This window comes from Myotis nattereri (genome assembly GCF_964212035.1).
Source record: "Myotis nattereri genome assembly, chromosome: 4".
NCBI classification, from domain to species: Eukaryota; Metazoa; Chordata; class Mammalia; order Chiroptera; family Vespertilionidae; genus Myotis; species Myotis nattereri.
Window position 1 is genome coordinate 80,217,756 of NC_138079.1, and position 16,570 is coordinate 80,234,325.

Below are 16,570 nucleotides of genomic sequence, written 5' to 3' on the forward strand. Positions count from 1 at the left end.
CCTGCAACCAAGGTACATGCCCTTGACCGGAATCGAACCTGGGACCCTTCAGTCTGCAGGCTGATGCTCTATCCACTGAGCCAAACCGGTCAGGGCAACATTCATTTAGTTTCGGTGGGTTAGGACATGGACTTCTTTACCCAGACCATTATTCTGTCTACTACTGGGAGCAAATGGACACGATGAAGAATGGTTGAGAAGCCACTTGAAAGATATTTTTCTGGACTGTGTGTCAGGGAAGCAAATGGTCAAGGAGGGTTCTGATCCCGGTTCAGTCTCCTGAGACCCCACCAAGTTAGTTCAAGGGGAAGGGGAGGGGGGGGGGCAGTTTCATCCTGGAGCCCAAGCCATAGACTAAGAGGCTTTCAGGTCCTGCACCCTGAGGAGCCGGGTAGGACCTCTCACGCCATACTGGGAGTAAGAGAGGGCTAAGGATCCTGAGAGGTGGCCCCTGGGATTCTGCAGCTGCCCTGAGGGTGAGGACCAGGGCCACAGCCTGCTGAAACCAAGATGAAAGGTAAAGTGGTGTCAGCAAGCCTTGTAATTCCCTACCCTCCTCCAGCTTCCAGTTCACAGGACAAAGATTGCCCAAAGGGGACCTTGACAGGAGAGAGGTCCGAGGCTGGGCCAACCTAATGGGTGTTTGGTGCTGTAGTCTACCATGATCCCATGCTCTGAAGGGGTCCTGTGTTTGGGGTTAATGCTCTATGGTTGTCTTGAAATTCTTAATGATTCTACCTTTGCATTTATGTTTTGGAAGTGCTGGAGTCCTGCCTCCCCTAAATGGGTTCTTGACTGCTAGCTTCCTGCCCCTACCTGGCGATAGCTGCCACCCTCCTTCCGCAGCAGGAACCTGGGTGTAGGCACAGGGAGGGTGTAGGTCAGGGTCAGGTTTGGGTACATTTGTACCAAGTTGTGGGGTAGAAACCAGAGTGCCTATGGGCACCTGCCCCAGAGTATTTCCCTGTCTGAGGGTTCTGGACAGTAAACAGCAAGTAACCACCATGATAGATTGACAGTAGAATAAAGAAAATGGCTTTGTTCTTGCTTTTTGAACAAGAGGTCCTGCATTTTTGTTTTGCACCAGACCTTACAAAATATGTAGCTGTCCCTGGTCCCCGGAGAAGGTACAGAGCCAGCCCTTCCACTCCATGGTGGTCTTTGGAGAAGACCACCTTATTTCCATAGGCAGTTTCCTTCTTTACATAATGAGACATCTGAGTTTTCCCCATAGAGACAGCAGTCCCCTTCTTCGCAACCCTTTCCTAGGTCTTAGATAAGGGATGATTGGGTGGGGTGAGAGTGAGGAAGCATAAAGGTGCTTACAAACAACAGATACCCAGGTGGTTTATTGAAGTTCATACCTCAGCCCCTTCTACCACAGGCCACATGTTATCCATAGGCATGGTCCCAGCCATCTCTCCCACCAAGAAAGCTGGCTAGGTCCCCCAGAAACCTTCTAGAGTGGTCTCTTGGTATGGGACACCTGGCTCTTGAAGGGGAAGGGGCTGTGATTGATGGAACAGATGCTATCTGATTAGCTGATAGCATGACCCTCCCTTTTGGAAGGCACTGCTCACCTAATCCTACACTGTAGGGCAAGGGCGTATGGGTATTTTACACTGGGCCCCTAAGGAGACAGGGAGGACTAATGAGAAATCCGTCAGCAATGAGAGGTGTTGCACAGTCACCCAGAAATCGCCCAAGTGGGAAGAGCAGGAGCTCTTGGCTGGGGGCAAGAGCTTGTATCCCCACTCCTCAGAAGTTGTTATCTATGTTCCAGACATCCCCGCTGAGTGCGTTGGCGGCCCCCTGCAGCGTCCAGGTGAGCAGGGCCAGTTGGCGCCGAAATCGGCTTTCCTGGAAGCCCAGGCCAGGCGCCACCCCGGAGGTGGCAGCCCCTGGGGTCTCGGAACTGCTGGAGCGGAGCAGCCGCACGTGGTTGAGCAGGGCGCCCAGCGTGTGATCTCCGCGGCCCAGGAAGATGTGTCGGAATGGGGAGTCAGCCGGCGACACATATTGGGACAGGAAGTAGTACTCCACCTGAACAGAGGGGGCGGGGGGGGGGGGCAGGTCGAGGTTGGGGCTTGCTCCCTGATTCCCAAAACCCCCCTCCCCCAGTCCACCCCCCTCCCCCCAGCAAGCTAAAACCTGAACAATTCCAAAACAAAATTGGGACCTAGTACTGGCTTAATAAACACTATTGAGCAGCTTAAGTCCCACCTCCCTTTGGCTACCCAATCAGGAATGGCCACTCTGTGATGTCACCAATAGCTGGGTAGGATGTTCTCCAGTTCTGGGTTGAATTCCTTTCTTTTTATCCCTTGAACCTCCAAGTCTGCATCTAGGTCTCCCCATTCACTTCCCTGCCCAGGGCCCCAGAGAACAGTCTATCATCCTGCTGTTTCTCACTTTCTCATACCCCAGTCATGTTACCTCACCTCTGCCAATGTCCATGGCCCAGAGTCAAAGGTCAAGGGGACAGCCCCCTAATGAAGTGCCTGACTCTGCCCTCATCACCCTCTGGCTCCGTTACTGTTGGTCTTTCCTGAGGTGGCCGTGCTCCTACCCCAGCTCTCCTCCCACCTCTCTGCTAGCTTCTCTGGTTCCTTCTGCTCCCACCTGTGAGCTGGCCCAAGGTTTGACCTCTACCTTCTGCTCTTCTCTTTACCTACAATCTAGTGTTGTTTTTTCAATCCTGGCTGCATATTCAAATCACTAGGGGAAGATATTTAAATTACCATTACCTGGGCGCCACGCTAGCAAAATCAGTATCTCATACACTCATATCTTTCAAAGGCCTCATTCATTCAAAGAGCTCATCCATGCCCTTAAACTTCAACCAGGACCTGGTGGGGACAGTGGCAATCCTGCCCTCTAGCCTTCTGGGCCTCCTCACTGGGGTAGGGGGCACCTGGACACAGCCTCACACACATGTGGACACCAACTTCTTCCAAAACCTGACCCTTGCAACCATATTCCTTCGTGAGCACCATGGTCTTCCTCAGGTGCCAGGCTCTCAGCCTTGAAGGTGAGTGGGAGTGGGGTGAGCACAGACTTTGGAGTCAGACTGCTTGGTTTCTAATTTCAGCTCTGCCACTTACTGAGATCCTGGATATATCACTTAGCCCATCTGAGCCTCCGTTTCTGTGTGCGATACTAGCAACCGCACAGATTTGAGGGAGTCCTGAGAAAGTAAAGCCGTAGCATTTGGTAGCCCGCAATAAATGGCAGCTGCTATGATGATTCTCCTACTCTTCTCAACACTCATTCTCTCCATTTTACTTCCAGATGCCTCACTTCAGTCCAGTCCCCTCACACTTAGGTGGCATGTGTTGCCCTCTGCCACCCTCACCCAGAGCTCAGTCATCATTAATATCATTCTCTTTCCAGGCCATTTACATTCTGGCCAAATCCTTTCTAAAATTCCACTTTGCTCACATCACCTTCCTGCTCAAACACCTTCCTAGTTTCCTTGATGCCCAGACCCTAAAAATTCAAAGTTCTTATTTTGGTATTCAAGGTTCCCCATAGTTGGTTCCTAACTCATTGCTTGGTGCTCCTCTCCCCTCAGATTCTCCGTGGAGCCTCTCTTCACACGCTGCTGGTCCACTCACAGCTCACAAGGAGCGCCAGGCCCCGTTTCACTGCCTCATCCTTACCCTGGGGCTCACCTCCCTGAAACTCCTTTTTGCACCAACTCAAGTTCTGTCTGTTATTCAAGACCCATGTCACAGTCTAAAGCCTGGGGTCAGCAGGCTTTTTATGCAAAAAGCAAGATAGTAAACATTTTAGGCTTCTCAGGCCATTCTGTTTCTGCAGCTACTCAACTTTGCTGCTATAGCACAAAAGCAGCTGTAGACCAATGAGCATGGCTGCATTGCAGTAAAACTTAATTTATAAAAAGAAAGGCAAGGCTAAATTTGGCCTGTTGGCTCTAGCTTACCAAGCCCTGGTTTAGAGCCACAAAGTTCTCTGGGCTTGGCCTAGCCCTGTATTGCAGGTTCTGAAGTCTTTTTCCTCTCCAGCCTGAGTCTGAATCCTTTGATCTCTTACACACAGATGCTTTTAGCCCTTGGGAGGAACCTTTGGGAGTGGGATAAGGGGGGTGTCTTTTTGTGTTCCTGGAGTCTGGCACATCAGGGGTTAAAGCAAGATCTGAGAATGAACCGTGCCCAATCTCTTGTCTCATCAAGGGTCACATGTCAGTGGAGGGGACAAAGGGAAGGGGAGAAGGAGAAATGAGGAAGGGGGAAAGGAAGAAGGGGATACTGAGGAGAGAGGAGAATGAGAGAGAGACCAGGAAAAGGAGCAAGTATGAACGAGCAAGAGGGATGAATGTGTGAACAAAGAAGTGAGTGACGCCAAGGGAAACGAGCAGGAACCCAAGCAGGAAAAATGGGGAGAAAAACACAAACCTGCAAGGGGCAGACATGTTCTCCCAAAACTGCCGGTGAACACTGGGTTCCCTGCTCACCCCACACTCAGTGAGGATAGTCCTGCTTATGATTTTGCCCTATAGACTTCCCCCACTCTCACAGTCTACACATCCATTTCCTGAGACAAAGAGTTGCCAGGTTGAATTCTTGGGGTGAAGAAATGGAAGGAAGAGGAGGGGATAGAAATGGGGATGGAGTGTGGGTTGCAAAGTATTAAAGCTACGCAGGAGGGATCGCAGAGGGAATAAAATCTAGTCTAACTTTCACATGACACCTCCTCCAAGCAGCCTTTCTGAGTTTTGTGCATCTCATCACCAGAAGGAAGAGAGCTCTCCACACTCTGGATTTCTTAAGCTTTTTGTACCTGCAGGGCCAGAACCCTTTGCCTCTTGTGTTGTGGACCATTATGGACATGCTTTTTCTCTCCGGGGGGTGGTGAGATGGGGGGGGGGGGGGGTTGAGTGTCCCAGGCCTGCCATGCTGGCCAGGCGATTGTAGCCAAGGGACTGGCCCTCTCTGTCCATTTCAATACTAAGCGGGGCCTGCCTCAGTGCTCACTCCAGCCTGTCTGTCAGCAGTGTGCGTCCAGGACTCGAAGAGTTCCGAGGACAGGGATTGAGGGGAGGTAGAGAGAGGGGTAAGGCGTGCATCAGTGGAGGAGCTAAGCAGAGGGAGGAGGGGGCACAGGGCGGGGGAGCAGGCCCTCACCCGCATGATGCGCACGTTGTACATGCGTGTCAGCCTTTCATCGCTCTCCTCAGAACTGTAGATCTCTTTCCGCAGCTTCTCTGCCGCCCGGATGTAGTCCCCTCGCGCAGAGTACACCCACTGGAGGGTCAGCCCGCGCGCCTAAGGGTGGAGGGCGGGCTGGGGCCGGTAGCAGGATCCAGGACCCAGCCTAGGATGGAGGTCAAGGGGCGGGGGGGGGGGGGGGTACAGGCCGGGCCTGGCAGGGTTGGGGCGGTATAATAGGGGAACAGGATGCTGAGGCATAAGAAGGGAGAGGGAAGACCTGTGTGGTTGCGGGGGGAGGGGGGGTGCAAATCCTGGGGGCTTGGGAGGGGCTTAGGTGCCTGGGGCAGGAGTAAAGGGGCCAAGATGGAGGGTGGGGGAGAGCGACAAGACTCCCTGGGCTGGTCAGTACTTTAAGGGGACGTAGTGCCCTCCACCCCCAGAAGCCGTGGGAGGGATTGGCATCTTGGACCTTGAGGTCCCCAGAGAACTCGTTGAGGCTGCCGATGTGCCTGAGGACCACGTCCCCGTAGCGGCCGAAGTCCAGGGGCAGCAGGTGATCGTGGCTGAGCCGGATGAGGAGCTGCCCTGCAAACTGGGCCACAGCCTGGGCCACAGCTGGCAGCCGGCCCCGCAGCACCTTGTGCAGGTTCTCATATGTGTCGTCCTTCGTGTGCAGGAACGGGTACACCTGGCCGTCCTGCGGGGACAGGGAATGCTGGCGCAGGCGCATGGTGCAGACAGACCCAGAGGGCTGCTGCCCCGGGGCGGGCCGGGAGTCTCACCTCCACGAAGGAGAACTCGATGGCAGGAACCCCCGCAAAGGCAGTGAAGGAATAGGCACTGCTATCCATGGGCAGTGGCTGGATTCTGGGGTTGGGGGCAGGTTAGAATGCTCTGTGGGTTCATGCTCCTCCCACACCAACCCCAGCTTTCCTCCCTGCCACCTTGCCCTAACGTACACCTCTGCATCCCAGCTGTGATTGCTGAACGCCACTTGCTCATAAAGGGTCTGCCCGCTGTGGTTAGGAGACTCCACCTGAGGGCAGGGTGGGGGCAAGGTCAGGCTCCCCTCCAGCCCCCCACCCCCAAGCTCCCCTCCATTCCCTGCTCCCAGCTAGACTCTTGCCTGCTTCAGGATGTTCTCGATGAGGCTAATCAGAAGGGGGCTGGTCTTGGCGTGGAACTTGTCGTCCCCTGCAGAGAAGCAGGCCAAGCTCAGGGCTTGGTCCCAAGGGCAGGGGTGCACCTGAGGGGGTCCAGATGGTGGCATTGCCCCTGCTCACCCAGCACGGCATTGTCCAGGCTCACATAGACCACGGCTTTGAGATGCAGCAGGCTAAGGTAGCCCTGTGGGGGAGGGGTATGCAGTATGAAGCCTCTCCCCACTGTCCCCACTGCCTGGCTACCTGCCCAGGGCCCCACCTTACCTCCAGCCACTCTGTGGAGCCCACACTCCCAAAGTCACCTCCGTCCCAGCTGATGAAGAGAAGACTTCTTCGAGGCTGGAAGCCTGGGGACAGAGTGGGGAGGGAGGATGGGCTCAACTGGGGTCCAAGCAAAAACACCCCTTCCCTTTGTCTTCCTCTGTCCCGGTCCCCTGGGGTCTCTCCTTCCCCTCATCAGGTCCCCAACCCAGCCCTGGGTCTGCTCTGACCCAGCTCTAACAGCGATGGAGAGGCTTGACATACGGAATGTCCCGTTTAGTCTGCACTCGGACCCTGGACTGCTACTACTTGCACGTTTAGATGAGGAAATGGAGATGTAGTCACTTGCCCAGGGCCACGCAGGACATGAGTGGCTAGGTTTGGAGCCAGGTCTGAGTGGCCACCCTCCAGCCTGTGCTGCTAATTGCCTCTCTGCCCGTCCTGACTCAGGTCACAGCCCTGGCTGCCCGGCCCAGGCCCAGACCCTGGCCTTACCATTGCTCACCATGGAGGAAAAGGTCCGCACCAGCTCCAGCAGGATGGCAGTCCCCACGGCAGACTTGGCTGCTCCAGGGCCCCACGCATCCCTCTGGGCCCCAATGACAACATAGTGATCTGTGGGAGCAGATGTTTAGAGTCCACCTCTGACACTGGCAGTACCCAGAGGCTTCTCCCTCCACCTTGGCAGGACAGGTGCTCACAAGGCCTCACCGTTTTCCAGGCCCCCAACTAGTCGATCTCAGCCCCTCAGATTTCTGCAACCCCTGCTGTCATTAAAGAGAGTGCCCCTCCTCCACTGGCCCTGGCTGGGTGGCCTGCTCCTTCAGTGAGATGCCTGGGTCATTCCTGACTCCATTACCTCCCAGGTCAGCCACGTCCTGCTGTTCACCAGGTTTTCTCTGTTAAATCTCTTTGCCCCAGTGGTTCTCAGCCTTGGCTGCACATTAGAATCACCTGGGAATCTTTTTAAAATCCTGATTTCTGGGCCTCATCCTCCGGAAATTCTGTTTCTTTGTTACTAATGTTGTGGCCCCACCCCATAACAGCATCCCAGGTGATTCTAATGTGCAGCCAAGGTTGAGAACCACTGCTCTGCCTCGTCTCCGCCCACTACAGCATCCTCATCTGAGCCTCATCACAGGCCGCCCTCTGTCACTCCCTCGGTGCTTACAGGTACCAAACTCTTCTTCCCAAGTTGCTCTGGTGACCCCAGTCTTCAGCTCTAGAACCCACTTTGATTCCCCACTGCTCTCCATATCTACTTATGCTCCAAAGGCTCACCTACCTGATCTGGCCTCCCTTTCATGCTATCACATCACCCAACTGATGCTTGTTCATCTCCAGTGTGAGACAACCCACTGCTACACCAGATGGCCCATTCTGTCTATGGGCATGTGGGACCTTGAAGTCTCACTACTACCCTCCATGGTCCCAGTTCAGCTGCAACTTGCCAGACTGCCTCCTGCAGCCTTGCTGCACCCTCCACTTCAGCCAAGGCCGCCTCCCTCCTCTGGACACCATTCTGGCCCACTCTCCCGTGCCTCCTGCTCCAGCCCCATCTCTGGTCAGGATTTAAAGCAGCTCCCCTCCCAAAGGCTGGGCAAGCAAACACACCTGGCTCTGATCGGCCCTCGATGCAGCCAAAGATGTTGCTGATGGGGGTGGAAGCCCTGCGGTTGTTGACCCCTAGGTGCAGGCCTGGCCCAGGACCCAGGCGATAAGGGGAGCCGGAGAGCTGCCCCTGCCACTCTTGTGGGGCCTCGGGACCTGCAAGCTTCCTGGAGAGGGGTGGGGCAGAAAGGGTTGGGAGTAGCAGAGAGGCTCAGGCTAGAAAAGAGCCTAAATCCTAGTCTTCACTCTTTCTCTCCCTTCCATCTTCTGGCCCCTGCTCTCTGCCTCTGCACCCTGAGAGGGCATCCAGCCAGGGCTGCCTGGGACAGCTGTGCAGGCTGTGTCCTGCTCAAGGGTGCCCCGTGGAGGTGGGTGTGATATCAGCAGGAGCTCCTCTCACCAAACAGTGGGCCCTGGCAAGAGGCAGTGCCCTCCCAGAAGAGCCATCTTTTTCTAGTTCACCCACAGGCACCTTATTGGCCAGCGGCAGCCTACCTCTCCCTGCCCTCTCTCCTGGTTCCCAAGGCCCCTCACCTCAGCAGGAGGGAGGCAACGTCCGCACTGATGGGCTGGGCTGGGATGCTTGGAAGGCCCGAGGACTGGACTGGAGGGAACTGGGTTTGATTGAAGGAAGGGAAGCCAGGCGTGTAGGGGTCCCCAGTCCCCAGGTGCACCTGTGGGGTGAGGGGTGCCCACTCTGAAACTGTGAGCGAGGCTCCCAAAAAGTGTGCCAGCTTCATCCTGGGCAAGAAGGTGCAGCCCTGGGGCCCTAGGAAAGCACGGGTAACTTCCCCCAGTACTTACATGTCCATACACAGCCCGGTTGCCGGACAGGCCTGGCTTGTGTGGGCCCTGGGGGAAGTCGGCTGGGTCGGGATAGATGAGTACTCCTCCTGCCCCAAAGTCCTGGGCACTGGCCACCTAGGGAAGAGGGTAGGGGGCACCAAAGCACTTTCTCACAGAGAAAACAGAGTTATAAGGGCAGGAGAAGCAAGTAAAAGCGAAGTGACACAGCCTTTGATCTGCACTTGTAGACCCACAGAGAGGCTGTGGGCCCCACGTGGCCTTCATCTTTGTGCGCTCCCACCGCGCCTTGGCAGCCTCAGACCCCACAGCACCCCACCTCCTCCCGCCTTTCTGTTCCCCCTTCCGAACCTCCTGATTTTGTTCCTCTCCAGCATTTCTTACAACCCACTTGGTTCTCTCTTTTCTCCCTCCAGTAGCCTCCCAGGCGCTTCCCATGTGCCGCTACCCGATCCTGGGGTTCCCCAGCCCGCACCCTCCCCGCTGCGCCCCATTCCACCACCACCCGCCCCCATCCGGGGACCCTCACCTTCTGGGCAAAACTGATCACCCCCAAGCGCACCAGCAGGAGGCGCCCCGCCGGCTCCACACCCCGGGTCCGCAGGTGCTGCAGGTCCTCCGGCCGCCCGTAGTGGGCGTACACCAGCTCTCCCTGGGGAGTGGGGGGCTGTCAGGCGCGCTCCCCGCGCCCCGCCGCCGCCAGGAGCGAAAGGGGGCAGGGCAAGGGGCGCTCACCGTGGCGTTGCCGGTGGCGCTGTAGGGACAGTAGACGTCCGGGTCCTCTAGCGGCAGCTGTTCCCCGAGCCTCCCGGCTGCATCGACCCAGTGCAGGGTGTTGGGGTGAGCCCTGAGGAGTGGGGGTGGTGAGCGTCCCCCTCCCACACGCCCCCCTCTCACTGCCGCGCCCCCGACCTCCACGCACTCACCGGTCTGGGTACTGCAGCCCCACGTAGTGCGTGTCTGTCCACACGTGGTCCAGCTTCTGGCGCGAAAGTGCAGCGTGGATGTCCCGAGCAAGGGCGGCCATCCCAGCTGAGCCGGCAACCCTGTCCCTCAGGCTGGTTTGTCTGAGTGGGGAGAGGTGGGGTTGGGGCACGGGAGGGGAGAAGGGCGCCTGGAAGCGAGGGGGCGAGGGGGCGAGGGGTGGCCCTGATTCCCAGGCAGCGAGGGGCTCCTAAGACTGACCCAGACGCTGCCATCACCACCAGGACTGTGGCCCAGCGTCTCCAGGGCCTTCTTATGCTTAAAATATTAGCTGCCGATAGCTAGGGGTTCTGTCCACTACCCCTGAGGCTCTTCCAGGCCAAACTCCAGTCTACTGCCCCTTCACACATGTGCTTTGCCCCGGGCAGGAGGACACCTTTCTTCCGAAAGGCTAACTGGGCAGAGACAGGACCCTTCGCCTCCCCCACCCCCCACCTGGGCCTCATGGAGACACTGTACACCAGAGTTCCCAGTGGAATTGTGGACTCATCTGTCTCATCGGAGACCTCGCCCTGTCTTCTTCCATAGTCACCACTTACCTAGCCAGCCCATTGTCACCTGAACTCTCCCTGTTCTTCCATCTCACCTCTGCCACCCCCATCCGCTGGTCTCGCTGTCATGGTTCCCACTGCCCTCTCAGCGGCAAACAAACTCCTCCCTCGTCAGCATTACCACTGAATACCCCTGCTACGCTTTATCTGGGCAGAAACACTGCTCTCCCTTGAGAAGCCAGGGCTCCTTTGGGACTCCTGAGGGGCTCAGGTTCATACACCACCTGGGCTTGGAGCGGAGCCATTCTCTTGGCTCCACTGTTCATCTTTCTGACCATTTCTCCTCTAATAAAACTCTTTCCTTTGAAGCCCCTGCCCTCCAACTCTCCCATCCTCTGTCCCTCCTCACTGCTGTTATCTTATAGCCCAGTCATTTTCAACCAGTGTGCTGCAAGAATTCTTAAAACATGCAATACCTGACCCTAGCTGGTGTGGCTCAGTGGATAGAGTATCGGCCTGTGGACTGAAGGGTCCCAGGTTCGATTCTGGTCAGGGGCAGTGCCCTGGTTGCAGGCTAGATCACCAGTGTGGGGCACGCAGGAGGCAGCCAATCAATGATTCCCTCTCATCACTGATGTTTCTATCTCTCTCTCCCTCTCCCTTCCTCTCTGAAATCAATGAAAATATTAAAAAATAAAAATAACAAGGAAAAAAAAAGAAAAGGGGACTGCACACTGGAGTCCTGCGCAGTAATAAGGAGCAATAAACTAGATATACACATTGTAATATAGTAGAACTTGGAAGCACTGTTAGGTTAAAAAAGTATCAAAATTAAAAGCAGCCCTGGCCCGTGTGGCTCAATTAATTGGTTGATGCCTCATCTAGTACACCAAAAGGCGGTGGGTTCGATTCATTTTCAGGGTACATGTCCAGGCGCACAGATTTGATCCCCAGTTGAGGCTCGTTAGAGAGGCAACCAATTGATGTTTCTCTCTCACACTGATATTTCTCTCTCTCACTCTCCCTGCCTCTCTCCAATATCAATTTGAAACATGTTTAAAAAATTAAAGCACACACTAGAGATGGTTATATCTGAATAGAAAGTCTCGGAGTGATTTCTTTTTTACTTTCTTCTTTGTATTATTCCATGTGGCTTAAATTTTAAAATAATGAACATGTAGTAGCATTTTACACATTTTTGAAAAAATCTACATATGCACATAAAACATGGTGTATATGACAAAGCCACATGTGTATTTAAAGGCACACATATAACACATTCGATGAGGTACTTCTGGGTGAGGGGAGCGGGGAGGAGAGCTCAGGGAGAGGGAGAGAAAATTAAACAGGAAAACCCTTTCACTCTCATTGACCAATAAGGATACTGTACTACAGTCTCAGGGGTATGATCACCTCCATTCTTTGCACCTGACCTTCAAAAAATTCCTCACCCCAAATCTGATCATGATACTCTATTGTTTGAAACTTTCTAATGCTCACTCATTCCTTTTAGAATAAAATCCAAGGAAGTTCACGTAGCCAGTGAGGCCCTTTTGCCTGAGCCATATCCACCTCAACAGCCACATGGACTTTCTTTTACTTTCTCCAATAGGCCACCATCTTCCTGGCTCAGACCCTTTGCACATGCTGTGCTTTGGCCTAAAATGCTTTCCACCTTCTCTTTGCCTGATGACCGACTTGTCACTTCCTCAAGGAAGTCTTCCCTGACCCCCAATCTAAATTAGGATCCCTGGGTTATAGTCATTCCTCACATTCCTTACTTTTCCTTCAAAGCCATGATCCTGGTAACAACTGTGCAGTCGTGAATGTGATTGATTATTACTTTAGTATTGATTTCCTCCAATAGACTGTAAGCTCTGTGAGGGCAAGATCCAGACTGTTTTGTTCTCTGCTATATCACCTCCAGCCACTTAGCCCAGCACCTGCCACGTAGCAGGAGCTCAAAATATTTGTTGGATAAACTACTGAATGACTCATCAATGCCACCTCCAGTCCAGCCACCAATTTTCCTGGCCACGCCCTGGATCTTGTCATTACCTGGAACTTCATCTCCAGAATATTTTTCCATTAAGGAGTTATCTACTTAAGTACCAGGCACTATGGTAGGTGCCTGAGGCTCCAAGATAAATAGGACATAGTTTATCAGATAAATCTTAAAAACTCCAGAATCTTACTCTCTCTCTCTGACTAGAGCTTTTCATTTTCCACCTCACTTCTTTACACTCACTATACCTGCTCTTCAACCGCGCTGAGCACCAGACTGTCCACTTTCTCTAAGCCTGTCATCAGCTCCTGGTTTCCCTTCCCTTCCCCGTCCAACCTAAAGTCACTTCAATGCTTGCTACCCTCTTGCCTCCCTGCCCTTTGATGCCGTCCACAGCGTGACAGCCCACCCCAAGACCCGGTAAACTATCCATCTACTCAGCCTATACCTCAACTGCCAAGTGTTGCTCAAGAAGATAAAAAAGCCCTGCATGTTGTTGATGCCACAGATTTTTTAAACTATATTTTTATTGATTTCAGAGAGGAAGGGAGAGGGAGAGAGAGAGAGAAACATCAATCATGAGAGAGAATCATTGATTGGCTGCCTCCTGAACACACCACACTGTGAGATCGAGCCCACAACCAGGCATGTGCCCTTGACCGAAATCAAATTCGGGACCTTTCAGTCTGCAGGCCGATGCTCTATCCACTGAGCCAAACTGGCTAGGGCAGTGGTCAGCAAACTGTGGCTCTCGAGCCACATGCGGCTCTTTGGCCCCTTGAGTGTGGCTCATCCACAAAATACCACGTGCGGGCGCGCATGTACAGTGCGATTGAAACTTCGTGGCCCATGTGCAGAAGTCGGTGTTTTGTGGAAGAACCACAGTCTGCCGACCACTGGGCTAGGGCAGTGCCACATATTTAAGGTTTTTCAGCAACCAGATTCAGTGCTATCAAAAGTGACCAAGTTTAGTGTTGCTCTCATGAAGAAAAGGAAATACATTAATACAAATTATCACATAAGCGTGATAAAAACAATTAAATGGTCATCTCAGTTTATTCTGAAAAAAATATTTGAAAAATTCCCATCACTGTGTCTCCTTTCTGATCATAAAAAAGAAAATCCCAGTAAGCTAAGAGTACAAGGAAACTTTCTTAATTTTCTTTTAAAAAGCTTCTCAGAGTCTGCAGCAAAGTTCACATTCAATGACAAAGTATTATAAAAACACTCCTGCCCTGACGGGGTAGCTCAGTGGGTTGGAGTGTTGTCCTGATACACTAGGTGTGGGTTCAATCCCTGGTCAGGGCGCATACAAGAATCAAAATAAGTGGAACAACAAATAGATATTTCTCTCTCAAGTCAATTTTTAAATATTTAAAAAAGAATTATACACACACACACACACACACACACACATTCCTATGAAAGTCAGGAAATAGGTAAGGATATCTGCTGTCACCAACACCTCATGTCCTCTCCAATGCAATCAGAAATGAAAGAGAAATAAAAAGTATCAATATTGGAGCCCTAACTGGTTTGGCTCAGTAGATAGAGCGTCAGCCTGCGGACTGAAGGGTCCCAGGTTCGATTCCGGTCAAGGGCACATGCCTGGGTTGCAGGCTTGATCCCCAGTAGGGGACATGCAGGAGGCAGGCAATCAACGATTCTCTCTCATCATTGATGTTTCTATCTCTCTTTCCCTTTCTCTCTGAAATCAATAAAGATACATTTATTTTTTTAAAGTATCTATATTGGAAAAGAAGCTATAGGTCTTTCACTATGTACAGCTTATATGACTTGGTACTTAGAAAAGCCAGGAGAATCCATTGAAAAACGATTCCTGACCTAAAAGAGGGCTCTTGGTGGCCTGACCGCTTCTGTGGTCCGACCTGGCCGCTCCTTCCCAGCAGGGAACGTGACTTCAGCAGGACGAACAGAACACCGGCCTGTCTGTGCTGCAGGCCTGCACTCCGTGTCCGGGTCGTTTCTCTCATCATGCAGATGGGGGGATGGGCTGCTCCCACAAATGCATTTCCTTTCTTGTTTTTCTGGTTCGCTAAAACACCCCTTCTCAGATCCGCCAGAGCTCCACAAGTCAAAATCCGAGCTCCTCGGTGTGGCATTCAAGACTTTTTGGGGGTCTGTCCCACCGCTTATCTGGACCCTTCTGTTCTTGTGTAGACAGTCAGCTCCAGCATCTCCCAAGCGTGCCACCCTGAGCCCTCTCTCCGCAGGCTCAACTCGGGAACCGCCCTCCCTCCTCTCGGCTCCAACGCCTGCCGTCCTCCCCAGGACCACTGAACAGGGAGGCCAGCGAGGCGGTGGAAGGACTCAGAAGGGAGGCCGTGACACCAGGCCCTGGGAGAGGAGGAGGAGAGGAGACTGAGGGGATGAGGGTTCTGAGGGCCAGGGTGCTCCTTACCTGATGGCCTTCTCCAGGCTCCCCTCGCCCAGGTGCCGTAGGAACAGGGCCTGGAGGTCACTCCAGTATAATGTGCCTTGGTGGGAGTTGGGGCCCGGCCCATAGTTCACATCCTCGCTGACCACCATCACGTCGTTCCCGCAGGCCTGGCAGGACCCTCGGAAGGCCACATAGCCCAGAAGGAAGGCTGGCAAGTGGCAAGATGGAGATTCTCCTTGTGCTCCCTCTGGACCTCAGAAATTTCCCCCAGCCCAGGCCCTTCACTGCGGGGGCAGAATGATTCTCACCCCCAGTGAAGATCAGCAGGGCTGTCAGGACCAGGTAGGGAGCAGCCCTTCGTCCTGCTGCTGCCCAGAGTCCGAGGTTTTGCCGTCCTGCTGGAGAGCCCAGGGGCTCAGGGCCCCTCAGCTCCATGGGACAGAAGTGGCCTGGTGGCTTGGCCACCTCCTCCTCTTCTTCCTCTTCCTCCTCTGGGCACCCCTGCTGGGTGCCTTCCACATGCTTGTAGATGGTCTGAGAGGGTCGTGGGGACAACCTTTTCTGTGGGAGTCAGGTGGGCATGAGATTGGGAAAGGAAGTGTGGGGGGCAGGGAGGGACCTGGCAAAAATAGGGTCAGTGACTTTGGGGTGCCATATGAGCACAGGGCAAGGAAGAGAGTCCTAAGAGTCAGGCTGGAGGGGAGAGATTGAAGTGGGAAGGGGAGGGGCCGGCCTTGGGGTTTGAGAGGGGGCTGGGGCCTAGACAGAGGCCTAAGGTGTCCCCGGACCCCAATCAGTCTTACCGCTCCCTGGAGTAGACCCCAAAGCCGCTCCATGCTTGTGCCCCCTCCTGAGTCCTGCAGGCTGATCCCACCCCCAATGATAAACCGTTTGTGGGAGCCCTGTGAGGGCCCCTTATCAGCCCTAGCAGGTGGCCTGAGTGCTGGCATTTCTTGGCGTCCCCCCTCCCCCAAGGAAGGGGCACAGCCCTGGCCTCAATCCAATCTTCCAGACATGGCCCCCAGCCCAGGCTAGAGGAGGAGGGGTTATACCCTCTCCTGCCAAATCCTCCCACAGCCCCTGACTAGCCCTCTTCCTACCAACAACCAATTGTTGACCTTGGGCAGACTTTGGCCTCCCAGTTCCCATCAGGGGTGGGGGAGGGGTACTGACGACTGGGGAGGGCGGAGCTATGGATGCCCCCCCCCCCCTTCTGCTTCTGCTCCTCCCAGTGTCCTGCGGACCCCTTTCTAGGTCCCCACCTTGAAAATCTCTGCCCCTCCTCATCTGTCTGATGCCCCAGTGGGATCCTAAGCTGAAGGTGCACAGTGGTGTGACATTGGGGTTTGGTTTGGCTGGGTGGGTGTCTTGTCTCACGGGAATCAGGCTGAAATTCGGGTCTCAGGCTCCTCCTGGTGCCCGAGAAGGAGGGGCATGAATGGTAGCACATGGTCAGGCAAGACCAGGGAGTGCTCCAGCATGGGGGTCCCGGAGTCAGGGACCTGTGGGTCAAGGCCCACAGGCATTGGTGGAAAGAGTCCTGGCCAAAGTGTGGGCAGAGCTAGGTGACCTTTGATAATTCATGGTGCTCTTTGGGCGCGTCGGCCTGTTTGGTGACTAGAGGGCTGGGACCACACAGATTTTTACCTCTTTTGGATCTGGGCACCCCAGGAATA

At 54.2% G+C, this 16,570-nt stretch overlaps 1 protein-coding gene across 1 annotated transcript; it reads right to left on the reverse strand.

Moving 5' to 3' along the window:
• Positions 1-1,324: 1,324 nt before the first annotated feature.
• Positions 1,325-15,745, reverse strand: TFR2 (transferrin receptor 2). The gene is made up of 18 exons (XM_081090349.1): positions 15,698-15,745; positions 15,203-15,455; positions 14,916-15,102; positions 9,940-10,080; positions 9,749-9,860; positions 9,543-9,665; positions 9,014-9,130; positions 8,744-8,883; positions 8,213-8,376; positions 7,094-7,213; positions 6,602-6,684; positions 6,458-6,521; positions 6,301-6,368; positions 6,134-6,210; positions 5,957-6,041; positions 5,644-5,871; positions 5,148-5,288; positions 1,325-2,043 (listed from the first exon to the last, which is right to left on the reverse strand). Exons 1-18 carry the CDS (start codon positions 15,728-15,730, stop codon positions 1,759-1,761), a joined length of 2,421 nt encoding a protein of 806 aa, XP_080946475.1. The 5' UTR covers positions 15,731-15,745; the 3' UTR covers positions 1,325-1,758.
• Positions 15,746-16,570: the final 825 nt, after the last annotated feature.

Excerpts from the sequence above, each read along its gene's own strand:
- TFR2 (XM_081090349.1), bottom strand. The coding sequence starts at position 15,730 with ATGGAGCGGCTTTGGGGTCTACTCCAGGGAGCG. Across the intron at positions 8,377-8,743 it reads GTTGCCTCCCTCCTGCTGAG|GAAGCTTGCAGGTCCCGAGG; the intron begins GTGAGGGGCCTT and ends ACCCCTCTCCAG. Across the intron at positions 5,872-5,956 it reads TCGAGTTCTCCTTCGTGGAG|GACGGCCAGGTGTACCCGTT; the intron begins GTGAGACTCCCG and ends CTGTCCCCGCAG.